General features: G+C 44.1%; 1 protein-coding gene across 8 annotated transcripts in view; it reads right to left on the reverse strand.

Annotated features, from left to right (window-relative positions):
• Positions 1 to 24,056, reverse strand: part of NF1 (neurofibromin 1) — a 1,379,374-nt gene that overhangs the window by 612,933 nt on the left and 742,385 nt on the right. For all 8 annotated transcript variants that reach the window (XM_069226659.1, XM_069226655.1, XM_069226657.1 and 5 more), the window contains one exon: positions 6,517 to 6,675. In XM_069226659.1, coding sequence (XP_069082760.1) covers positions 6,517 to 6,675 — 159 coding nt within the window. The remainder of the gene's footprint in view (positions 1 to 6,516; positions 6,676 to 24,056) is intronic.

A 24,056-nucleotide genomic window follows, 5' to 3' on the forward strand; every position in this document is an offset into this window, starting at 1 on the left:
CGAAAGCTGTCAGCTGTTGCACTCAGCTTCCATGCACGAAGGTGGAGTGCTGTCTGGTTAGGGTGAAGTACTCTTCCCTGCTGTTGCGACAGGAGATCCTCCCAAAGAGGCTGCCTGATTGGAAGACGGATGGCTATACTCAACATCTCGGGATATTAAACTCTGAGCCAGTCCAGAGCCACAAGAATGACTTGAGCCCGATCATTCTTTATCTTACTGAGAATTCTGGGCAGGAGTGGTATGGGCAGAAAGGAGACATGAGTTCCACTCACGACAAAAAGCATCTCAGAGGGAGTGCTGCCTTGAAAACGCCAGTGCACCAAAGTGCTGATATTGTGCCTTCTCTGCACTAGCAAACCGATCTAACCAGGGCTCTGCCCACTGCTGAAAGATACAACGCACCCTTAATCCTGGAATGTTTGTTATCAAACATCTCAGAATAATAAACCCTCACTGACCCCAGTGATGGATTTATTAACAAATGCACATAGAGAACACCTTAGACGTGGGCCCCAGAAAATTTACCATCTACTAGTGTGCTGACTAACTGGTCATGATCAGCTCAGCCACCACAGACACTTTTCTTGCCCCTCAAGTTGACAGCCAGTGCTCTCGAGGGCCTGAGACAAAGGCCTGCACTGGGCAGAGATGTTACCACCTCAGCCAGGCAAGATGGACATTCCACGGCAGGACACTTTAAAGGCCTTATTGCCTTTGTAATGTGACCCAGGTGTCCCCAAATGGCGGAGAAGACCACACCCCTGTCCTGACCCCACTGATCCCACTTTTGACAGCAGCAAAGGACAGAACATTAGTTAAATTAGGAGGTGTGCCCACTTTGTGCCAGTCCCAACCCTAAGGTGGACAAGCTGAAGTGGACACTACTTTCCAAATTCCATCATCTTGTTTGGAAGGAATTAGACCACTAGGGTTATACCCACTTCCCACTGGAAGTGGTCATAAGAAGGGTGTAGTCACCATAAAGGTGGTCAGCCCATTGGCTAACGCCTGCCACTCCCTGTAACACCCCTAGAGTATTTAGGTGGCACCCCTGAACCCTAGAACTCAGATCCTGACGATCTACAAAGACGAGGACAGAGAAGAGGAAAAGAAGCTGCAGCTGACCATACCCAACTGCCTGCTGACCTCAGAGAACTTTGCCCAAGAAGACAACTCATCCAGCCTTCAACAAAGACTCAAGTCTTCCCTATAAGCAGCAGACCTCCTCTGTAACAAGAAATGCCAAAGAACATACTCTGCAGCTGCTGGAACCCTGGAAACCAAACACATGAAGTGACCAATGCACCAGACGTCCACGACCCAAGGTTAAGCCAACCATCAGTGCCAATGTGGGTCCCCAGCAATCCAGAGACCAAGTCCACTGTGATCTCACCCATCTTGTACTCCCCCAAGATGCCTGCAGCCTCTGCATGCAGGACCCCCTCTCCCACAGACTTGTGGCGAGAACAAAACCATAACACCTCCAGCAACCACTGCACCTGGGCCCCTGACCCCATCTGAGGAGGGTCACTGGTGTCAACGACGTCCCCTGGGTCCAAGTGCTCGAGTCCACCTTGTTGGACTCCTCGAAGACACCTGCAGCCTCAACATGCCAGACACCCTGACTGTGAGTGCTCCTGGACGAGAAAACCTGACGCCTAAAGATGGCCCTGAATCCGTCGCACCTGGGCACAAAAAAAAGAGGACCAAAGGTGCACCCACATCCCCGAGCACCCCTAGTCTACTATTTACCTGCTTGTTGTCCCTGACTGGCTTCCTAGCCAGAGCCTGCAACCTGCTTGTCATGAGGTCCAACTTCCATAGAGGAACATTGGGCCCCCAATGCCTTACTACACCTCGGCACCAGGCTGCCCCAATTCTGCACGGTGTGACCTGTTGGTGTGGTTCTGATCAGTGCCCAGTACTTATCTTTGTTCCCTGAGCTCGACCTTGTAAGTCGCAGTTAACCCTGTGTATGCCGAACACTGTTTTTCCTCCATGGGATAACAATGAGAGAGACTGAAAACTGGACTGAGTGTATTTCTGAAACTGCAAAGTATTTATGCTTGAAAGTCTACTCACTTGATTACGAAGTTCTGGGGTTTGAAACATACATAAAAAGAATTGTTATTTTTCTAAATAGGTGTTGGATTTATTCTTTGAGTGTGTGTCTCATTTATTTCCTCTGTGGTTACAACAAATGCTTAGCACTACCCTCTGATAAGCCTAACTGCTTGCACACATTACCACAAAATAGAGCATTAGTCCTATCTACTTTTGCCTCTGCAAAACCAACTGGAGATCCACTGGACTCGCTGCGCAGTGTACTTCATTTTAGTACACTACATAGAAAGCAAGCTTCCTACAACAGGCAGCAACCTACTCAACCGAATCCCAAAGTGCATGGGAGTAACAGCCAAAAGGCACGCGTTATGCACAAACCACAGTGCTAGGCTGGTGGAAGAAAACATTTTCTTGCCTAAGGTGTCTAGCCTCTTTGATTCCCTATATGGTGGGGTGATAGGGAATGCACCAGGATTTACAAAGGAAGTGGAGGCCTGGACCACCAAGCTCTCTGAGGCAGGGTGTTGAGTGAGGAAACTCGGGCTCTCTAGAGCGGGGAAATGCAGGCAGGCAATTGTCCTGTTCACAGGAGCCCCTGTGCAGGGCTTGGACCAGGCCCACAGCAGGATGCCCATAAGGGCTTCATTAAATAGGAGAAAAGGTTCTGAGGGGGTTACTCCCAGCTGAAGCACATCTGTCAAGACATTAGTCTTGACTGCCACTGACAGCAGGCTAAGATCCAGGACATCAGCTACCCTTCTCACCACCACAGCAAAATAGTTTTCCTCCTCTGAGGCCATGGTAGGAGTAAAAACCATGCCAGTGTCTGGAGAGGTGTCTAGTCCACTATCGTCCGCAAATTCCTCATACCAGTCCATGCTGGTATTCTTCAGGGTCCAGTGGAGCCTTTTAACCTTTCCCAAGTCTCAGCCCATAGGAATAGCGCTCAGCCTCTGGAGCTTATTGCTCCAGTTGGCAACAGAATCAAGGGATGCCCCTCCACCTCTGTGTTGGAACTGAGAATGAGAATGGCGGCACAAGGAGTGTCAATCTCGGGACTGTCGTCGAGGAAGGTCAAGGTGGCACAGCTGGCACTGGTCCAGATCCATCTATGGATCCAAGGAGCCCAACTAGTGCCAGGGGCAGATCAACCGGTGGGGATCCTGTGGGGCCCAATGGCATCCCAGCGGGGATGGGCCACCCAAATATGAGGTGCATAGCCTCATAAAATTGTCTGAACTAGGCAGGGGTCGCTCCAGCTCCTGGAAACTTGGAGAGAAGCGAAGACTGACCAGGCACAGGCTCAACCGCCAAGCCAGGCCTCAAGTGATGTCACTCCCTCGTCTTGTCAGATTACTTTGATGGACCGGGTAAAGTTGAAGTCCTCTTCAACTTCTTACTCTAATTTTTCCTGTGGGACTCAGAGGACTGCTTCGACTGTGAGGAAGATCAATGGCTCTGATGACAATCCCAGGACGTTCCTCTCGAGCGGTATCTAGACTGTTGCAGCATCGCATGTCCAGCAGCAAGGAGCTTCAGGGATCGCTCTCGCAAGGCCTTGGGGTGCATGACATGACAATCGATGCAGGTCTTGGCATCATGTTTGTGCTCAAGACACCAGAGGCATACAAATTAAAGATCCGTCACTGACATTTGCCGGTGACAGGCGCTGCAGAGCTTGAAGCCAGCCTTCCTTTTGGATATCCCTGTCAGGCAAGGAGATAAATCTCTAAAAAACCAGTTGGACAAAAGTTGAAAAAAGGTCAGTCAAAAAATGCTATGGCTAGGTCTCTCTGGATCTGCGCAGAATGGCGCAGAAAGAAAAGAAAGTCACTTTTGGTTCAGACGACAACACCAGGCAGAGTTAAATACCACCACCTATCGGCATGCAGGGGAAATGTTCACAAACATTCAGATCCATTCTGACACCTATTCATAATTCTAAGGTAAGGAATCTGCAGCTAGAAGTCTCCATCAGATAGAGAGTTATTTATTTAGAACTATGGTGTTATCTGCACATTTTGGTGAAGGAATATCAGATGGCACACCTGAGAGATCCAATAGGAATACCAAAACAGAATCACAGTTTAATAAATTTGGCCTTTAATAGTTTTTGCTTTGTTTTCAATTGGTATCTTATTGATGACTTATTATCTATGAAGGCAGCAAAGGAAATTCTAAAAACAACGTCCATATAAGGAAGGTACTCTGGTGTAGGCTGATTGTGCTATATTCATATACTGATTACTGAATGCGGTGAGAATATTTGAATTAAATATGTAATGTGTCACTTACATCTTATAATGTGTTGAAATAGCCATAAACTAAATAAAATGCCACCCAGTGAACAACTAAAATAGCACCTACATATTAAAAGGACCAGTTACAGGGCTACCACTTTAGATAAGACAAAGATAAAGGACTGTATATAAACACCTTCACTGCTGATTGTGGTGCTGGCCTGGTGGAAGGCAACTGCCAAAATGCTGGCTAACCCCATCGTTGTATGGAAAAACAAAGGAGGTATTTACACCTCATACATATTTTCTGGTTGCATTATTGCCTTGTACTACCCTTTTTTCTCAGAATGTCGCTGGTACGGAAGAGACAATGGAAATTAGAGAATTGACCACAGAAATTCATATGTTGCGATATGCAGAGTATTTTGGTGCTTTTGGTTTGAATACTTCACACATCGTCTGACAAAGTAATGCCCAGTGTAGATTCATATAGGATTAATTATAAGCTTTACTATGAGTAAGGCTCCATAAGGCTCCATAAGGCCTCAGGAACTAATATAACTACTTTCCATCTACAAAAATGTCCAGGATATACTGACAAGCAAATGCTTCTGCTCACAATGGAGGTTTAAGAGCAAAGAAAGTTAAAGAGCATACTGTACATTAAAATTATAATACGTAAGAAGTCAACAGTGAGAAAGGTAAGTACCCACTTTAAGGAACTGTTATCTTGGGAGCCAATGTAAAATGTGCAATTCTTGAAATCATCTGACAAATCAACCGGGACCATTGAACAAAACTATGAAACTGGTTGCACTAATTCGGCCAGAAAATAGCCAAGGGTAGCTCTCTCTCGGATCAGCGTGTGGTGCGGAAAGAAAAGAACTGACGTCGCTGAGCGAGGGCGGCGTCTATGTACTACTACCTAAGTCATCACAGCGACCACGACACCTACGGAGTTGACTGACGCCACCTACCGATGATGTGCAAGGGTATTGCTTGAAGAAAAAAATCTCCGGATCCAGTCTGACGCCTGGGGGAAAATTCTAAGGTAAGTAATCTGCAACTAGAATATGTCTCTACCAGATATTTCGTTACTGAAGGTAAGTAACTTGTACTTTAAGGATCAGCACAGGAGAAGCCTTCTACCTTGCAGACTTTCTTTGGAGTGTTGAAGACTTCCTGTTAAATTTGTAAGCAAAATATTTTAGGATTCAACATAGTGAGTTTGTGTAGGGACAGTTCAAATGCTGCATGGCTCTTTAACTGCACACTCTCTAAGCAAGACCACACATTATCTTATCTTCCAGATACGTGTCCCAGCCCACAGAAAATAAGATATAAAGCATTGGTCCTACACATACATTAGCGCAGTACAATAAAAGTAGCTCCCCAGAGTAAAGCTTTGATCATAGAGCCCAAGAACCTATGAATTAAATTAATCCCTTGAACTAGGGCAGATTGTGTAGTAAACTGCACAGAGGACTAAGGAAATTGTCCATATCACCTCTATAAACAATACTGCAGTAGAGGACTACTTTTCACTCAAACAATTACCAGCAGAACCAAATCACACTGACTATCATCAGGCATGGATACAAATATACAGATTTCCTTTGAAGATAATAGAAGGTTGCATTCCCCCTAGGAGATAAGTCTACAAAAGTTGAGCCATTTAAGTTTGGTTTTCGAGAATGACCTGCAGAAAACAGACTTTATAAACTTATAAAGCTAGCTAGACACAGCATATGAAAACCGTGTGCAGGACGTTGGTGTAGTTAAAGAAATACTAACGTCTACCATTAAACTCCAGTTTTCAAATAGCAAAACACTGATCAAATTTACTGTCTTCAATCATAAAAGACACAGATAAAAAGAAATTTGCAAAATTGAGTGGGTCCTCACTGGTAGACTTTGCGTAGCAAAAAAGGCTGTCAACTGAGATTTGGTTGGTAAAAGCTTCATGATGGGATATGTTGGGAAGGGAACAGACAAGAGTTGTGTTGTTCCTATAAGCAGGACATAGACCAATGTCTGGGGGACTCAACACTGAATGAGATGTTCTGAAGAAAATGGGACAGTTTCTCCATTGGAAAAGGATATGAATCAGCACTCAAAATTACACACAATGAATAAATATCCTATACAAAACACAAATGGAAGAGACTGGCATTGAAAAATATATCAAAATCAAGCCAATGTACTATTTCACCTTTGACATTAGCTTTAGTCCTCGTTCAATTCTCGGTGGCGGCTTCTTCTCCAAAATCCCTGCTTCATAGGGGGAAACTATTGCAGGATTAATGAATCGTAGGAACATGGCACTTCCAACAGCACCAATGCTGTTCTGCGGAAACCTCTGGCTGACAACCTACAAAGTAAAAAATGGGCAAACAAAATTTTAAAAACTCACTGCCTATAAAGTGTTTAAATATTCTGTTCAAAGAATCATACATTGCAATAGATATGCTGCAGACTCACCTTTCTGCTTATTAAGACTTATAAGAAGAAAGAAGATAAATGCTAGAGAAGTACCTATATTTCTCAAAAGCACATAGGACTTTATTGACAGAGACAATTTATCCCTTGTACCTACTAAGGGCTGGCATCTCTAGAAATCCTCCACATACCAGCAGGAGATACCAGGTTGTGAATAATGCCACAGTATCATCAAATGCTATGAAAAAACACAAAGGTCTGGCTCACTCACTGACCACTATAACTCAAATTATTGCAATAAGCAAGCTATAAAACCGGTGGTCAGATGTTGGTATTCCTACTTTTTAATGAGATGAACAGTGTTACTTTTAGGGTAAAAATATCCACTCATTGAAAGTTTATTTAAAGCAGATTTAGGATTCTTTCAAATGTTCAAAGAGCGATAGCCTAACAACCTGGATGATAGTGCACACAGAAGTTGTGCAATAAGGTTGGTTACATTTTAACGTCTTTTCATGGAACAATGCAGCAAAACTGTACTATGCAGTTGTTTCTAATAGGCATTAAATCAAGGCAAAGACTAGGAGGAGATATTTTCAAGCTGATCAAGTAGGGAATGAAGCCTTCAAGATGGATATAAGGTCGATCATAAAACACAGACAAATGCAGTAAATAATCCACTGGGATAAGGCTTGGACATCGCTCCCCATTTTAAAGCATTTTAGAAGGCCACCAACCGAGGTCTACAATGAAAACAAAAATCCTGCAACTACACATCATAAGAAGAATGTCAAATATCGGACACATTGTGGCTTGCTGGACTTTTAAACTCTTTAAAAAATGTTTTACATAAAGAATCTAGGCCCTAAGACACCAAAAAACTGGTTAGGTCTGCTTTTGCTGCAGATCTTAGCCTCAGGCTCACTAAATCTGTGAGCTCAAACAATGTACGTGAAAAGAGCTTGCTAAAACAAAAATTTAGAAATATTAAAATATTATGTCGGGATCCCATTGAATAATAACAAAGTTGCATAGACTTCATCTGTTGAAATATGTGAAAGAGTTGTGATGAGCAAAATAAATAAGAAGCTTTCCTTTGGACATTTCTTACAAATGGACCAAGCCTACACTAAACCATTCAATAGTTATATGTACCATTTTTACATGCAAAGACAGGGAGAATCATAACATCTTAACCCTGTTAGTTCCCTCCCCGGTGTATCTGTCTGCCATTGGTTGCAAAGTACCAGAGGATTCCTTCGCAGGCCTCGAAAAATCATGAAAATTTTACTAGACCTGCAGGTCGAGTAGCTAGAACAATCTACTCGACCTAACTGTAACATACTTGACCCAGAAACAGGTCTCAAATTGTGTGATCCTAGGCAAATATCGCCTTTTTCTTCATTCTCACATATGAGTGCACCTTCAAATATATGAGTTCAGCATTTCTGCTGTAAAAAAATCCTCTTTTGTTTGATTAAATACACTAAATGTTTGCTCCATGTATAATAAATCTAGCCCACGTATAGGGTGCACATGATCCATCCCTGACTTGCCTCTTAGTTTACTAATAGCTGTGCAATCAGGGCAGGAGTGTTTCTCAGTTTATGTGTAAACACTCACTTTTTATATATTACTAAAGCATAATGTGGTAGCACACTCATTTACAGACAGTACATTTCCAAGAAATGTCCAAAAACCTTCCCACTAACTTGCAGCTTTACTGATAATACTATATAGTGAATTAACAATAATCTGTGACAATTGGGGTTCAGAAAACATTTATCATTTGCCCATCACCAAGTAAAGTGTTCTGACTTTTTTTTCATTCTATTAAGATATTTTTTTAATCACACAGAAGTAGAAAAAATGGTCTTTCACAGCTACTGAAATATATTTGAAATGTTTGTAAAGTTGACTTAGTTATATAAATGTTGTGTGTTAGGAAAAACCTAATACCAAAAGCCTTTCATTTCACATAGGTCATACAGTTCGCCTTAAAAAATCCTGGAACTCTGCAGTCACAAGGAAAAGTATTTGCATTGCAAGAAGACAAACTGACTTTTGATCTCTGTCTCTGAACACAGAGCAAATGTGACAAGAATAAGATTTAAAGGCATCTTAATTGCTAATTCAGTTTCTGGCTGACCAGAACACCTGTTCTTTGTCCACTTGCCAGAAGGGTCGGGTGGAATCTAAAAATAGCTCGACCTCATAAAATAAAACTCGCCATAGCAAGTGGTCGAGTAGATTTTTCGAGCCCTGCTTCTCCCTGGGAGGAATCGCTTCTGCGTATCTCCCTGCCCTCTCCCACCAATCTGTGTTGTCAGTACGCTGCAAGGCATACTGACGTCACAATATTCCCCACTGGAGCAGAGATATGAACAGGTAAGCACACGCTCTATTCCGGTGGGAAAAAAGGCCACAACTGCCTCCCCAGCTTTCAGGGAGGCCTCATGTGAAAGGGCAGAGTCTCTCCCCTTTCAAACAAAGCCTTCTTGAAAGAGATTATTGGTGGAAGGGCGTGTCAGCCCTTTAGCAAGTGGGTCCACATTCTCCCCTACAGTCCAAACTGCTGGACGGATTTACACCAAATTTTGCAGAAAGCTACCTCTTGCTCCAGCAAGTGCCTTTTTGTGATAGGCATGGGAAGGCTCCGCAAACCCTCGCGATCTTGCGCAGAGATCGGATTGTCTGCCAACATTTCAACAAGGAAGCCATCTTGGGACTATGACTCAGAGAATCGTGACAGAAATTTTAAAAAACAAAAAAACAAATAAATATTCCGGTGCTCGTTTTGAAAAAGTCCTCTGGTGTGCCAGGTCGCAGGGGCATTGTTTAAAAAAATAATTAAATAAATAAAAATGAAAAGGAAGTGGGCACACAGGGCCACCCTCCTGAGCCCCAGGCACCACCACTTCCCCGGGGCTGAATCTTTGTAATGGAGGGGCTGCACGGATCCCCCGGGGACCACCACCTTGCTTGGGCCAAATTATTACTAATAGGGAGTGCCTCACAGACCCCAATCCCGCAGGAACCAGCTTCTACTCAGGGACAAAATAACTTTTGAAAGTGTGAGGGGAGGAGCGCAGCCTCCCTCCTGGGCCATATGCTGCCCCGGGGACCACCACATCCCCAGGGCCGGCCATGAAAACAGAAGGAATGGGGACCATGCAGTCCCCCTCCTGGATACCTTTATGGCCCTGGGGACCACCACCCCCAGGACTGGCTCCTGCTATGTCCCGGGGTGCCCACTTCCGGGACATAGCTGTTTGCTCAGACTTGGCAGGAGCTTTGACAGCCAAGTCACAGCAAACACAACTCAAACAGCTCTTGCTTGCTGGGAGCTGAGTTTTCGTCTGTTTCCCTGCCCACATGGATGTAGGGAACCAGACAAAAGGATTGCTCTCACAGACAGGGAGCTGCATGTTTAGCAGCTCCCTGTCTGTGACAGCAATGCTGGCTCCCGCAGAAAGCGGTAAGCCATCTGGGACCGCAGGGCCTTGAGGCTCCCCTGCGGTCCACAGCGCTGCTACCTGGGAACCCTGGGGGGCACCCAGGTGACAAGGACGGGTCTATGGAGAACGGGGGGCTCCGGTTCCAGTCTGCCAGCAGGTAAGTACCCGTGTCCTCGGGGGGGTGGGGGGGCAGACCAGGAGGGTTCTGTAGAGCACTGGGGGGGAAACACAAGTAGGCACACAAAACACACCCTCAGCGGCACAGGGGCGGCCGGGTGCAGTGTGTAAAGCACGCGTCGGGTTTTGTATTGGATTCAATGGAGGAACCCAGGGGGTCACTCGAGCGGTGCAGGCAGGGCACAGGGGGGCTTCTCGGGCCAACCACTGACTGGGCTAGGCAGAGGGTCGCCGGGGGGGGGGGGGGGTCGCTCCTGCACTGAGGCTCGGTTCCTTCTGGTCCTGGGGGCTGTGGGTGCAGTGCTTGGTCCAGGTGTCGGGTCCCTTGTTACAGGCAGTCACGGTCAGGGGGAGCCTTTGGATTCGCTCTGCATGCGTCACTGTGGGGGTCCAGGGGTGTTGTCTCGGGCTACTCATAAGGTCGCAGTCGCCTGGGAGTCCTCCCTGTGGTGTTGGTTCTCTGGATCTTGAGCCGGGGGCATTGGGTGCAGAGGGAGAAGTCTCACGCTTCCTGCGGAAAGCCTGAAGTCCTTTCAAAGTTGCAAGAAGTTGCAATATTGTTGCTGTTTCTTGAGCAGAGCCGCTGCTCACTGGAGTTTCTTGGTCCTTAGGTTCTGGGCAGTCCTCTGAGGCTTCAGAGGTAGCTGGTCCCTGTTGGATGCGTCGCTGTTGCAGTTTTTAGAGTCAGGAGACAGGCCGGTAGTGCTGGGGCCAAAGCAGTTGTTATCTTCCGTCATCTCTGCAGGGCTTTCAGGTCAGCAGTCCTTCTACTTAGTTCAGGTTGCAGGAATCTGATATCCTGGGTTCTGGGGTACCCCTAAATACTAAATTTAGGGGTGTGTTTAGGTCTGGGAGGGCAGTAGCCAATGGCTACTGTCCTGGAGGGTGGCTACACCCTCTTTGTGCCTCCTCCCTGAGGGGAGGGGGGCAAATCCCTAATCCTGAATGCAGGAAAAGCAGCAACCAGGGCACTCCAAAAGAATGAGTCCGAGATGAATGAAAGTTCAGTAGAACTGTTTAATCCTTTTTTTGCTGATTGATCGAATAACATCTCCGAAATCATTAAATCCACATATAAGAATAGAAATGTATAGATTCAGAAACAGCCAACACGTTTCTCGTCCTTGCGGACTTTTTCAAGGCTCAAAAATCATATAAAGGTGACAATAATAAATCTTGTAATCCCTCCAAAGGTGTTATTTTATCAGTATCATAAAGTAGTCCAACACAGTACAAAAATTGTCCCTTAAAGTCATGAGACAGAGATTTAATTCTGCAGCATAGGTCCTTTAACCTTAAAGGTATCCGTGGTGTGTGAAACACTGTTTGGGGGGCCAAGTGGACCCAACCTGTGAGACTCCCAGAAAACGGGAGTCGAAGAGAGAGCAGCGCGAGTAGTAAATCGCAGTCCGTGATAAGACTGCCGTGTTCCTTTTGGGAATCCTCCAAAACGAAGATGGAGGATTTCTAAAGGCAGGGGTCACCTCAGTTCAGGGCACCTTAGGGGCTGTCCTGACTGGTGGGTGACCCCTCCTTGTTTTTCTAATTATCTCCTCCAGACTTGCTGCCAAAAGTGGGGGCAGTGGCCGGGGGGGTGGGCATCTCTACTAGCTGGGATGCCCTGTGGCGCTGTAACAAAGGGGGTGAGCCTTTGAGGCTCACAGCCAGGTGTTACAGTTCCTGCAGGGGGAGGTGAGAAGCACCTCCACCCAGTACAGGCTTTGTTCCTGGCCACAGAGTGACAAAGGCACTCTCCCCATGTGGCCAGCAACTTGTCTGGTTGTGGCAGGCTGGCAGAAACTGGTCAACCCCACACTAGAAGTCGGATTGGTATTCAGGGGGCATCTCTAAGATGCCCTCCGGGTGCATTTTACAATAAATTCCACACTGGCATCAGTGTGCATTTATTGTGCTGAGAAGTTTGATATTAAACTTCCCAGATTTCAGTGTAGCCATTATGGAACTGTGGAGTTTAGCCATTATGGAACTGTGGAGTTTGTGATTGACAAACTCCCAGACAATATGCTCTTATGGCTACCCTGCACTTACAAGGTCTAAGGTTTTGCTTAGACACTGTAGGGGCATAGTGCTCATGCACATATGCCCTCACCTGTGGTATAGTGCTGCCTTAGGGCTGTAAGGCCTCCTAGAGGGGTGACTTACCTATGCCACAGGCAGTGTGAGCTTGGCATGGCACTCTTGAGGGGAGTGCCATGTCGACGTAGTCATTTTCTCCCCACCAGCACACACAAGCTGTGAGGCAGTGTGCATGTGCTGAGTGAGGGGTCCCCAGGGTGGCATAAGACATGCTGCAGCCCTTAGAGACCTTCCCTGGCATCAGGGCCCTTGGTACCAGGGGTACCAGTTACAAGGGACTTATCTGAGTGCCAGGGCTGTGCCAATTGTGGAAGCAAAGGTACAGTTTAGGGAAAGAATACTGGTGCTGGGGCCTGGTTAGCAAGGTCCGAGCACACTTTCAATCATAACTTGGCATCAGCAAAAGGCAAAAAGACAGGGGGTAACCATGCCAAGGAGGTATTTCCTTAGAGAATCCAAGGGGGAGGTTAGGGGTGGGAAGAGGCAGAGGGCAAAAATGATTGTCGCACTGGGTGCCAAAAGTGCAGAAGGCTGTGATGATGGGTATGTGGCAAGGTGAAATAATACTGTGCCTTTTTTAGTGTCTCTGGAGAACCTGCTGACTTAGGAGAGAAGACAAGGTAAGGAGACCTTGTCGTTATTTACTGTTACACACACACATCTCGCCCCCCCCGTACCCACCCCCCAACCAAACCAATCATTTCAGGACAACATATTTGACTGCTATGTAGGACAGTGTTTCAGAAGGATGGTTTCAGCCAGTAGCAGAGATGGCTTTTTGGTGGATGACTGCTGCTCAAGCCCTAACTTGGGTTATGAAGGACAGCCTGAGGTAGGATCAGAGACTAAGACAGCAGATACTGAGACAGCATCTAAGGGAGAGGAAAATGGAGCACAATCTGGAAGTGATTTTTCAGTCGGCAGACTTCCATCTGATGGGCTCATCTTCCAGCGATTCTGAGGGACATGATGATGACAGTTGTGCTGTCCCTTCACAAGCACAGTCTGTGCAGCGGGACAACAGTAGAAGGTTAGACCAAACCAGAGAGCAGACACATACGGGGTCAAGCAGAGACTGAGTGTTCTCTTGACATCCTCCCCAATTTAGTTCAGCCCCAAATTCTACCCTTCACTGACAAGGCTGTATGTAAAGTCAATACGGCCAACTTTTTGCCAATTGACTAAGTCCATCTCTTTTTGGATGTTGACTTCCTTGAGCAAATTGTGCAGCAAACACATTCTGAGGGAGCATGGAGGTGTTCTAGGGCATGCTAGTGGACTCCCACTTCACCTGAGGAGTTAAAGATATTTTTAGGCCTTATGCTCAAAATGGGGTGAGTGCAGAAACCAACCTTGCAGTCCTACTGATCTATTTGCATGGTTTGGGTAACATCCATCTTCGCATCGTACAACAGCAGAGATCACTTTTTTTTGGCTATTGCAGAGCATGCTGCATTTCAATGATAATTATGCTGCATTGCCCTGGGGCCATCCAGACCATGACAGGTTGTTAAAAATTAGGCCTGTCATGGAACATTTGTCTGCCAGGTTTCCAGAGATTTATACTTCTGGGAAGAATATAAACATTGATGAGTCCTTGTAACAAAGGGCAGCTGCTGAGACAGTACATTGAGATCAAAAGAGCTTGCTATGGCATCACGCTGTACATGTCGTGTGAAAGCTCTACTGGTTAAGTGTACATCTTGAGAGTATATACATGGAAGGACTCCACTTTAAACCCTGAAGGTTGCCCTCCAATGCTAGGAGTCACAGGAAAGATTGTATGGGAGCTTGTCCAACCACTCTTCACAACGATTATAACCTTTCTGTGGACAATTTCTATACAGAAGTAGAGTTGTTCAGTGAGCTGTACAAAGCTAGCACTGTGGCCTGTGGTACAGTTTGTTGTTGTTGCAAAGGATTCCCACAGGGCCTATTTGTAAGAAGCTCCAGAAGTCCCAAAGCACTGAGTTATGTTCCAACTAACTGCCCGCAGTCAAGGTCTCAGATAGGCGTGATGTGTATGTGCTCACTACAATTCATGATGAGAGCACTTCCTCCGGTCATGGTTTGGGGTCTAATGGCCAAAGTTTACAAACACCCCTGTATACTTGATTACAAGTACATGGGCGAAGAGATAAGAATGACCAGGTTCTTCCGCCATACAATGTGAGTCGTAAAACTCACACTTGGTACAAGAAACTGTTTACCCACCTTAGCCAGATGGCAATATACAATGAGCATGTTGTTTATTGTCAGACAACAGGAAGACTCATATCTTTCCTTGGATTTCAGTTGTCTGTCATTGAAAGTCTCACTGCTACAGAAGTAGCAGTCTCTACTTCATATGTTCTGGAGGACATGTCAAGGCTGCAGGAGCAACACTTTGCTGATCGCATTCCTTAAACACCTAAAAAGGTTCGACCATGTTGTTGTTGTAAAGTCTGCTCAAAGCACAGAAAGAGGCAGGAGGAGTCATGTTTACTATCCCCCGTGTCCTCCTCAGCCTGCCCTGTGTTTATCTACTTGACTTATGTTGTATCATACTAAAGAGAACTACTGGGAAATTGACTGAGATGGAGATTTCTTTGGGTAACTCTTTCAAAGGCTGTACATGGATACCTACCATCCTTGGGCCACTACTTAGCTAGGCAAGCAGCCGCAGTATATTCCTCTACTTCAGTAAATCATGGACTTCCTTCTGGCCTGCTTGAAACTTCTATCCGCCGGCAGAACATGGTAGGTGTTCTGTTTGCCGACTTGACAAGTGCATTATAGTCCCCACACTGCACATACGGGTGGACAAAACATGCCATGTTGTCACAGAGTACCGTAAGTGGCAAAATGTTAAAGGTCTGACTGGATTTTGAAGTGCTGGTTAAGGAACTTATGTACACTACATAATGACCACCCTGATAGCCCATGAGAACCAGAGTCAGCATAATAAGTCAAACAAATGTCCTGTCTGACTAATTCACCAACATTTCTACTTACTGTGAAAACTCAATTAGTAACATGTATTATAACCAATGTCATTGAAAAGGGGTACAGGACACAATGGGGGTTATTACAACTTTGGAGGAGGTGGTAATCCGTCCCAAATGTGACGGATATACCACCAGCCGTATTACGAGTTCCATAGGATATAATGGACTCGTAATACGGCTGGTGGTATATCCATCACTTTTCCGTCACTTTTGGGACGGATTAACACCTCCTCCAAAATTGTAATAACCCCCAATATCTTGTACGATGATTTTTTTCACACCTTTAGTATAAAATGTGAAAACATGCATCATACGATATTGTGACCTGAACGTCTTTTCAATAACATAGGTTATGCTACAAGTTACTAAATGAGTTTCACACTGTCAAAAGTAGAAGTGTCAGTGAATGAGTACCATAGGACATTTGTTTGCCTTATTACTCAACAGAACTTAGGCAGTACTCCCAAGCATGCCTTAGTTTCAAAGAGAAATATGCTCACCCAGTTAAAAAAAACAACGCCTCAGGGCATAGTCAGACACCCCAAGTTTGCATCCATAAATTGGAAGGAGTTAGATATTGCACATTGAGTGCGCTAAAAGCACATTGAAAACATGTCTTCCTGAGCCTCATGTGGCTGTCATGGGAGCCACTGGTAAAGATTCACTATGCATGAGTTTTGTAATGTTCAGAAAAGAAGGAGGCCTTTACTTGACAGGTGGTAAAATGTAGTCAAACAGATTCTGTCCTGTGGTGTATGAACGTGATAGGCTCTTGCATGGTGGCAGCATGTTGATGTGAGTGCACTTGTCGGCTGGATTGGGCCCGTGGCCAGCGGTAATAAAGTTGTGTCTGTAGTGCTCGAATGGTGTGTGAACGGACCATAAAGCGGTTGGTGCCTTCACGTGGCTTTATGGCTCACCTTCAGAAGTCTTGGTTTCAATATTAAGATACTTTGATGAGTACTTATGCTTTGAAGCCATCCCTTCTGGAGGTGCTAACAAAACTAGTGCAAGAGGTGGAGTAATTAAAAAAAAATTGTACCAGATTTATATCTGTGGCAGTAAGATGGTTCTTACTAAGAACTATCTTATTTCTCATTATGGGTAGCTGTTAACTTTGGACCCTAGCTCATCCGCAACCTAGGCAAACCTGCACACTTTTAAAAACTAGACAACCAGGGAGCCCAGAAGTGAATAACATGCGTAGCTCTCACCGGGCAATATTACCCAGAAACCCTTGCAAACTTCCAACTTTGGTAAGAAACATACATTTTCATAACATTTCTTTTCCTACCAGCATGTTTTCCCACACATATCCTGGTAAGAATGGCATCCCACTTGTGTGGCTGGGCCAAGAGAAAAGGACATAAGAGGACTAAATCGCTATTTTGGAAGATAAGCAATAGGGGTATGTGCGGTATTTGGGGCCTATGCAAAACTACAAACCACATACATTTATGAAAACTAAACAGTCAAGGGAGTACGGGGTGGTGTGCTTTGCATGGATACCACAAGGTTTTGTTACCCACAATGCTCTACAAACCTCAAAATCTGACTGAAATCACACATCTACCTTTCATTTCTTTGATGGAGAGTTCCAAAATCCTCAGGAATCCACACAATTCTTACCACTTTGCATTATCCCACTTGTGCCAATAAAAATGCTGCCCCACTTGTGTGGCTGGGCCTAGTGCTCGCTGCAGGAGCGGCTCAAACCAAGGTCAATGGAAGCTCTCGCCAGGGAGCTTCCAATGACCTTAGTTTGATCCATTTCTGTCAGTCAGTAGGCTTACCCATACAAGTGAGGTACTATATTTTTTTTGGGGAGTCTTGGGGTGGTGGGGTGGCAATGCTGGGTGGAAGGAGGTTTGTGGCTCTCTGCAGATTCCAGAACTTTCCATCACAGAAATGTGAGGAAAATGTTTTTTAGTCAAAGTTTGAGGTTTGCAAGTGATTCTGGGACACAAAACGTGGTGAGACCCACACAAGTCAGCTCACCTAGACTGGATACTGCTACATGTTTTGTTTTAAAAAAAGTACAGGTTGGCTAGGTTTCCCTAGGTCCCAACTGACCTATGGTCTAAACTCTAGAGCTCCCCACACTGAAAAAATGGGTCAGTTTTTGATGGAAAAATGGAATGAGTCCATGTTGTGTTCTGTGCAGTTTCCTGTCGCGGGCACTAGGTCTACCCACACAAATGAGGCACCATTGTTATCGGGAGACTTGGGGGAAGGCCAGGTGGAAGGAAGTCTGTGGCTCTCCACAGATTCCAGAACTTTCCACCACAGAAGTATGAGGAAAATGTGTTTTTTTAGTCAAAGTTTGAGGTTTGCAAGGATTGTGGGACCAAAAATGTGGTGAGACCCATGCAAGTCAGCCCAACCTGGAAACCCCTAGGTGTCTAGTATTAAATAAAATGTACAGAGTCGCTAGGTTTCCTTAGGTGCTGGCTGAGCTAGGGTCCAAAATCTAGATCTACTCATATTGGGGAAAAAAAGGGTCAGTTTTCAGTGGAACAATGTGATGGATCATGTTGCGTTTTTGGCCATTTTCTGTTCCGGCCACTAGGCCTACCTACACAAGTGAGGTACCATTTTTATCTAAAGCATAGAATAGTATAACATTTGTTATGACAAATTGGATTTTGCTGCAATTATGTCTTTCAAGTGTAAGCCAGTGTATAATCAAAGATGACATTTAGAAAAATATCCTCTAAATCATACTAGTACGAGTACTCTCAAATTCAGAGATGTACAAATATCCACTGAGCTTAAACTTCATTTTTTGTGACCATTTCAGAAATACATAGGTTTCACATATATCCATTTTTCCTAAATGAATTGGTCTATATACTTGGTACCCAAAGAAAAAACATTGTACGGTGCAGCTTAGTTGTTGGTTCCGAGTACCGTGGGTTCTTGCAAAGCCTACAAATTCTATATATCCCTGCAAACAGAAGGGTCTAGCAGATGTAATGCCATACTACTTTTGTAAATTGGCCATAGTGACCAAAATGTACCGATTAGAATGTTGTTACAAATGCTCGTTTTTTCCCTACTCATTTTCAATATTTATTTCAACAGTTATTTTCCCTGAGAAAATCGTAAGGGATCTACTGATATGACCCCTTGCTCGATTCACAAATCCGTTACGTTTCAGGAATCTATAGCATTTCTAGATCAACCATGGTTTTCACACTGGTTTTCCACCACAAACTGAAAGCAGGCTGAGAGTACAAAAAATAGGGAAAATAGGCACCTCTAAAAGAAAAATTCTAAACTGTGGTACAAAATTGGCTTTTTTGATTCAGCCCTGCATGCTCCTGGAAGATGGTGACTTTGGACCAGTAAATCACTTGTGGATGTAATTTTTAGGAACAAAAAATAAAAACCCTTATCAGGAGCATTTTGTCCCTGTTTTTAAAAAAACTCAAAATTTTGCTATATTTTGCCTACTCTCTCGGTCCCCTCCAGGGGAATCCAGTAACTTAGGGTACCCTTTAGAATCCCCAGGATGTTGGAAAAAAGAACACAAATTTGGCATGCATACCTTATCTGGAAAAAAGTTATGGAGCCCTAAGCAAGAATTTCAATTAGCCAAACAAAGGGCTAAGGGGGGATTACTGATGTGAAGCCTGCATTTAAAAAAAAAAAACATACCAAAATATTGTTGTCTTGACATACAAGTTCTAATGTTGAGATTAAAGTTCGCAAATGCTAGAACTGGAGTCCAAACTCTGCTGACAAAGGATGTCATCAAAAGGCATTGTGCTCAGTCTGGCACAAGAAACGCAAAGTGATTCTGTACGCTAAAAGGTTTAAATTTTACCAGAATTCCAAAATATTTTGTTTGGATCTGTGGCACTGGTATTAACTGTCTTGGGTTTATCAGGTACCATACGCATGCCTAGCCTATGGCTCACCACACACAGCTTGACTGGAATGAAGAACAACATTTCACAATTAAAGCTGAGATTGGCCAACTGACAAAGTATTTTATGGAAAATCAGCAGAAACAGACAATCAAATAATTTCTAAATGATGAATACCAAAATCAGGCCAACTACGTCTAAACAGGTTGGCCACAGAAAGGAATCTCTAGCACACAAGTGCTGGCTCACAGGAACACATCTAGTTTGGGGAACAATTTAGTCAGGTTACTTGGTTTCTAGGTTTCGTTGGTCTTGGGGTATAATAATGTCACGAGGCAACTGTTTCTTTTTTGAATGGTCAAGGTCTGTGACAGATGGGCAAATATATGTTGAGTCCTCGAGAATTTGAAAAGGACTTTAAGAAACATTTGGTTCTTCGCCCTCAGACGGATCCTTTTTTTTTTTTTTTTTTTTTAAGTGGTGGATCAATATATACAATCATAACAGGTTCTGGTCATTCAGCAGCAAAGATGGTATAGTAGAACAAAATAAAGTATTTACGTGGATTTAATAAGACTGTTTCCAAGACATAATGAACTCTTATCCTGTTGTGTCATCTGCCAATGTATGAAGAAGCAGTTGCTTAACAAACCAAAACAACAGCAATAACCTGTACAGGAAAATGAATAGTTATCAGCTGCTGGGAATTTGGCGGAACTCAAGACTACCCTTGCACAGAGTAAAAAGCTCACAACATTGTGCAGGTCATAAAGTAAAGCAACCATATATCCAATTTGATCTGTACGTTGGCAGCAGTTCCTGACTGACAGGAAAGGGCTTGTGATGCAATATAAAAGAGTGCAAGATAAGCAGCTCAAGAGACAGTTGCCACATTACTATCTAATAATGTACAGTGCCTTAACAGGAGTCGGGGGATTTTGAGAAAATAATGTGAAGGCTCCATCCAAAAGCCTTTCCAGTGGAGACTTCACAAATTTCAGCAATTTACAGTAACTGTAAATGACGTTTGTAAGTCTGGGTGTGTGCCTGGGACAAAATGAACAACTCGAAACTGGGGCTGCTTTACGTAAAGGCAGCAGGGATACGAGGGATTGTAGTACTACTATTCAGATCGTGGTTAGAGCTCGAGCAGCTTGCTCTGCCAGTTACTAAGCAAGGCTCTGTCTTGCTCAACAAAGTCCAGAGAATCAGAACACAAGAATGGATCGATGTATTTGAGTGAAAAAAGGAAAATTCTGTGACATTGGTGCCACAGACCAGATGTCAGAATCTGTGAATATTAGAGTAAAAAAGAAGCCAAAGTTCAGCAGTGAACAATGAAAATCCAGCAAAACTGGCCAAAAGTTGAAGTGGAGACCAATATTTCTCGAGACACTATTCTGCTTTAGGCTATGCGATCAGCAGGACCCCTGAATCATAACATACATTATGATGCTTGTAATTCTTGTTGCCGGAAATCAAACTGGCCAACATTAAGGTAAAAGCTCACCACATCCAAACTCGGCTCTTTTCTGGAGGACATTTGACTTAATGGTGATAACGTAGAGGATTATAATGCAAAATGGATGTCTGTTGGAGCAAAGTTTTACATTTTGCAAGAACTTTACCATACAGTTTCACATGATAGTGAATAATAATAAATGCCCAAGTTTAGACACAAATGCTGAGTTTGAAATTTCTGAATCATCCTAGATTTCATGCTCTCAGACGGGTCCATGCACATTTACCGGTGGTGCGAGTTTGTTGTCATTGCAAAGCAACATTAGGATTGTCTAGCTGCTATATAATTACAAGCTGTTGTGTACATTACATTACCCTGAGGTAAACATAAGCAAGCTGAAAGTTATGTTTCAGCAGAATCGTTTCTTTTCTAAAGCAGCATTTTGGAGATTGAGAGTTTCGTTCTTATTTTCAGTTCAGAGTACTTGTGGATTTGTTTCGCATTAGCAACTGTAACTACTCATTGTTCATTCTGTTCGGTTGTACTTTTCCATTAACTCAAGTGGCACTGCACCCTTTCGTGAATTTCTCCAGTAGGAACCACTTATGCAATATCTGTGGGTTCTTGTGAAGTACTGTCAGGCTACTAACCTCCAGAAATGTTACTGCACTGAATTGTAGTGAATAAGCAAATAAAGTAAGTGAGATCTCTTCAAGGGGTGGGGGGTATCCCCGTGAGAAAAGAATGGGGTGAAATTATGCATTTTAATATTTTTTCACATACATTTGCTAAAATGTCATAGGCATGTGAAAGGAAGGTCACTCATTACATATTCAAATCCTATCTTGATAGTCCAAGCCTATGAATACTGATGTTCCCCAGGAGATGATCCCATTTTTTGTAATGCGTTATTGGGCCGGGGCTAGCATTTTGCATGGATGCCTCTTTACTAGTAATTTATAATTGATGCCCCTTATGCTACGAACTACCCCCAAGAGTTGCAGAGGCAGTATTAAGTCACAGGTGGCTCTCCTACTGCAAGTATGCTAGTATTTTGCCAATGGGTATCGCTTGAAAACAATAAATCCTTTCAGTATGACGGGCCAATGACAAATTCGTAAGCTTCACGTGACATTGTCACTCACATTCACTCACTTACACTGACCACCCCTTTATACATTCCTATTCATTCTCACTCAAAGTAACTCTTATTCTTACTCAATCTCACTCACTCATACTTACTGACAACCCAGACCCAAGTTTACTAACACTTTGTGCCAAGTTTGCGTCACTTTTATTACTCGAACATGGTGCGAGTGTTACGTGGGATTTACAATCCAATGCAATTAAGGATTTGCATTGAATAGTATACCAAAGAAAAAAAATCTCACGCCTCCTCAAAGCGGGCCAGACGAGGTGTTATGTTTTAGTTTCTCCTCGTTTTTCGAACTTTGCATTTGTGCTTCATTGTACAACATACACACAAAATATAGTTTTTGTACTGGAACAGACTCTTTTCAGTACAAAACCTATGCTTCAGAGAATGCACAACCTTTGCACTATGGCTGCCAAAAATGCACCAGTGTGCAAGGAGAGAAAATGCACCAGATCTTAGTAGATCAGGCAAATTTTCCTCGCTCTCAATGGCACCAACCAGCACAGCAACTGTGGTGCAGCACTGCCTTGCATCAAAGAAAAGAAAACCAGGCCAGAATCCCACTCACTACCTGTCACTGAATCTCACTCAAACACATCTGCTCACACATACACATGCTCTTTCTCACTTCACCTGCAAGCATACACACAACATACATTTAAAACCTTTTTTACTTACCACACCTCCCACCAAAGGTCTTAACTGTGCTCCATGTTCTATTACATTAATAGGATATAATGGAAAACGCACAGAAAATAAGGAATGTGGAGCAGCTCCGGTGTTCTTGGCATTGATTTTGCCACCTCTAAGGCTAGGGGTTACAAGAGACAAGCCAGCAGTACAACTGAAAACATTGTGGAACCCTAAATGATGCCCATAGTTCCATTTCTGTCATTCAAGTTCGATCCACTTGAGTAGAAAATCTACTTGAGAAGCACACTTCTGACCACGACCACCCACATTAGAAAACTCACATGAAATCCTCATAGCAACTGGGAATCACGCTAGGGAATGCCAAATCTCATATGTCAGCTTGCAATTCTGGAGCCTCGCAGGAGAAACAAATTCCACCACAAGGCGGCTGGTGGAATCTGGCCAGACCTCCACATTACAAGAGTAATATGGCATTGTCAAATTTTACCAGTTCTGTAAGTGGAATGAAATGTTCCTGCCCCGCCTACTCCAGACACAGTTGTTTGCACCAGAAATACTCATGGTGCATCACTCATCACTGGCCACAGCATTAGTCCAGAATCTCCATGTTATTTTTTCAGCATTATATTGCTTGCATGTTTGTTATTGGTCCGAGTCTAGCATCTTCTGATACTACAAAACTGGACAGATAGAGACAAGCATACTCTTTCACCTAGCCTTCACAGAACAGAATAGTTAACACCACCAGTCTCCACTCATACACTTGCGACTTTCAAACAAGGTAGCCAGCGACTGAGATTTGGTACTAGTGCGAGGTTGAAGACCACCCAAAGCCTCACATGTCAAGAGAGCATCAGTAATAGCTATTGTATTATGTTATGGGCAACTGTTTACCTTTACATACTCACACTTGAGAACCAAGAAGAGTAATATTCCCCAGGGGTCAGTCTAGAGCCAGAAGATTTTATATCTGTGCTCCCATGCACCACTAGGTGAAGCTCAGTGAATTTGTGTTGACTTTGTTTCACTATAGAAGATGGAGCAGGTCCACATTTAAAAGCACCACCCTTGCCTGCTGATGTAAGTTTGTTTGACTCTTTCCACACCCTCAGGCGTGGTGATCAAAAATAACTGGAGGTGCCAGAGTACCGATATGTAATTTTGAACCTTTTTAGATGGTGCAAAGAGACCATTCAACAGAATGGTAAGGTGGAAGAGCAATGAGGAACCTGCGTTTAGAAAGAATATACACCACAAAGTGCATTACCCGAGGTCAGTAAACTCTAACCACAGATTCCTCACCGTTAGAACAGATACCAAAATAGAACCGCTGTGAAGTGGGCTCAGACCAAAAAGTCCTGCAGAACCTAACTGGTAAAATGGCCTTCCTGCTGCACATGCCTGTCAAGGCAGTAGTGCTTCTTTAACATGTGGACTGACACCCATGTCA

Source organism: Pleurodeles waltl, chromosome 3_2 (genome assembly GCF_031143425.1).
Source record: "Pleurodeles waltl isolate 20211129_DDA chromosome 3_2, aPleWal1.hap1.20221129, whole genome shotgun sequence".
Taxonomy (NCBI): domain Eukaryota; kingdom Metazoa; phylum Chordata; class Amphibia; order Caudata; family Salamandridae; genus Pleurodeles; species Pleurodeles waltl.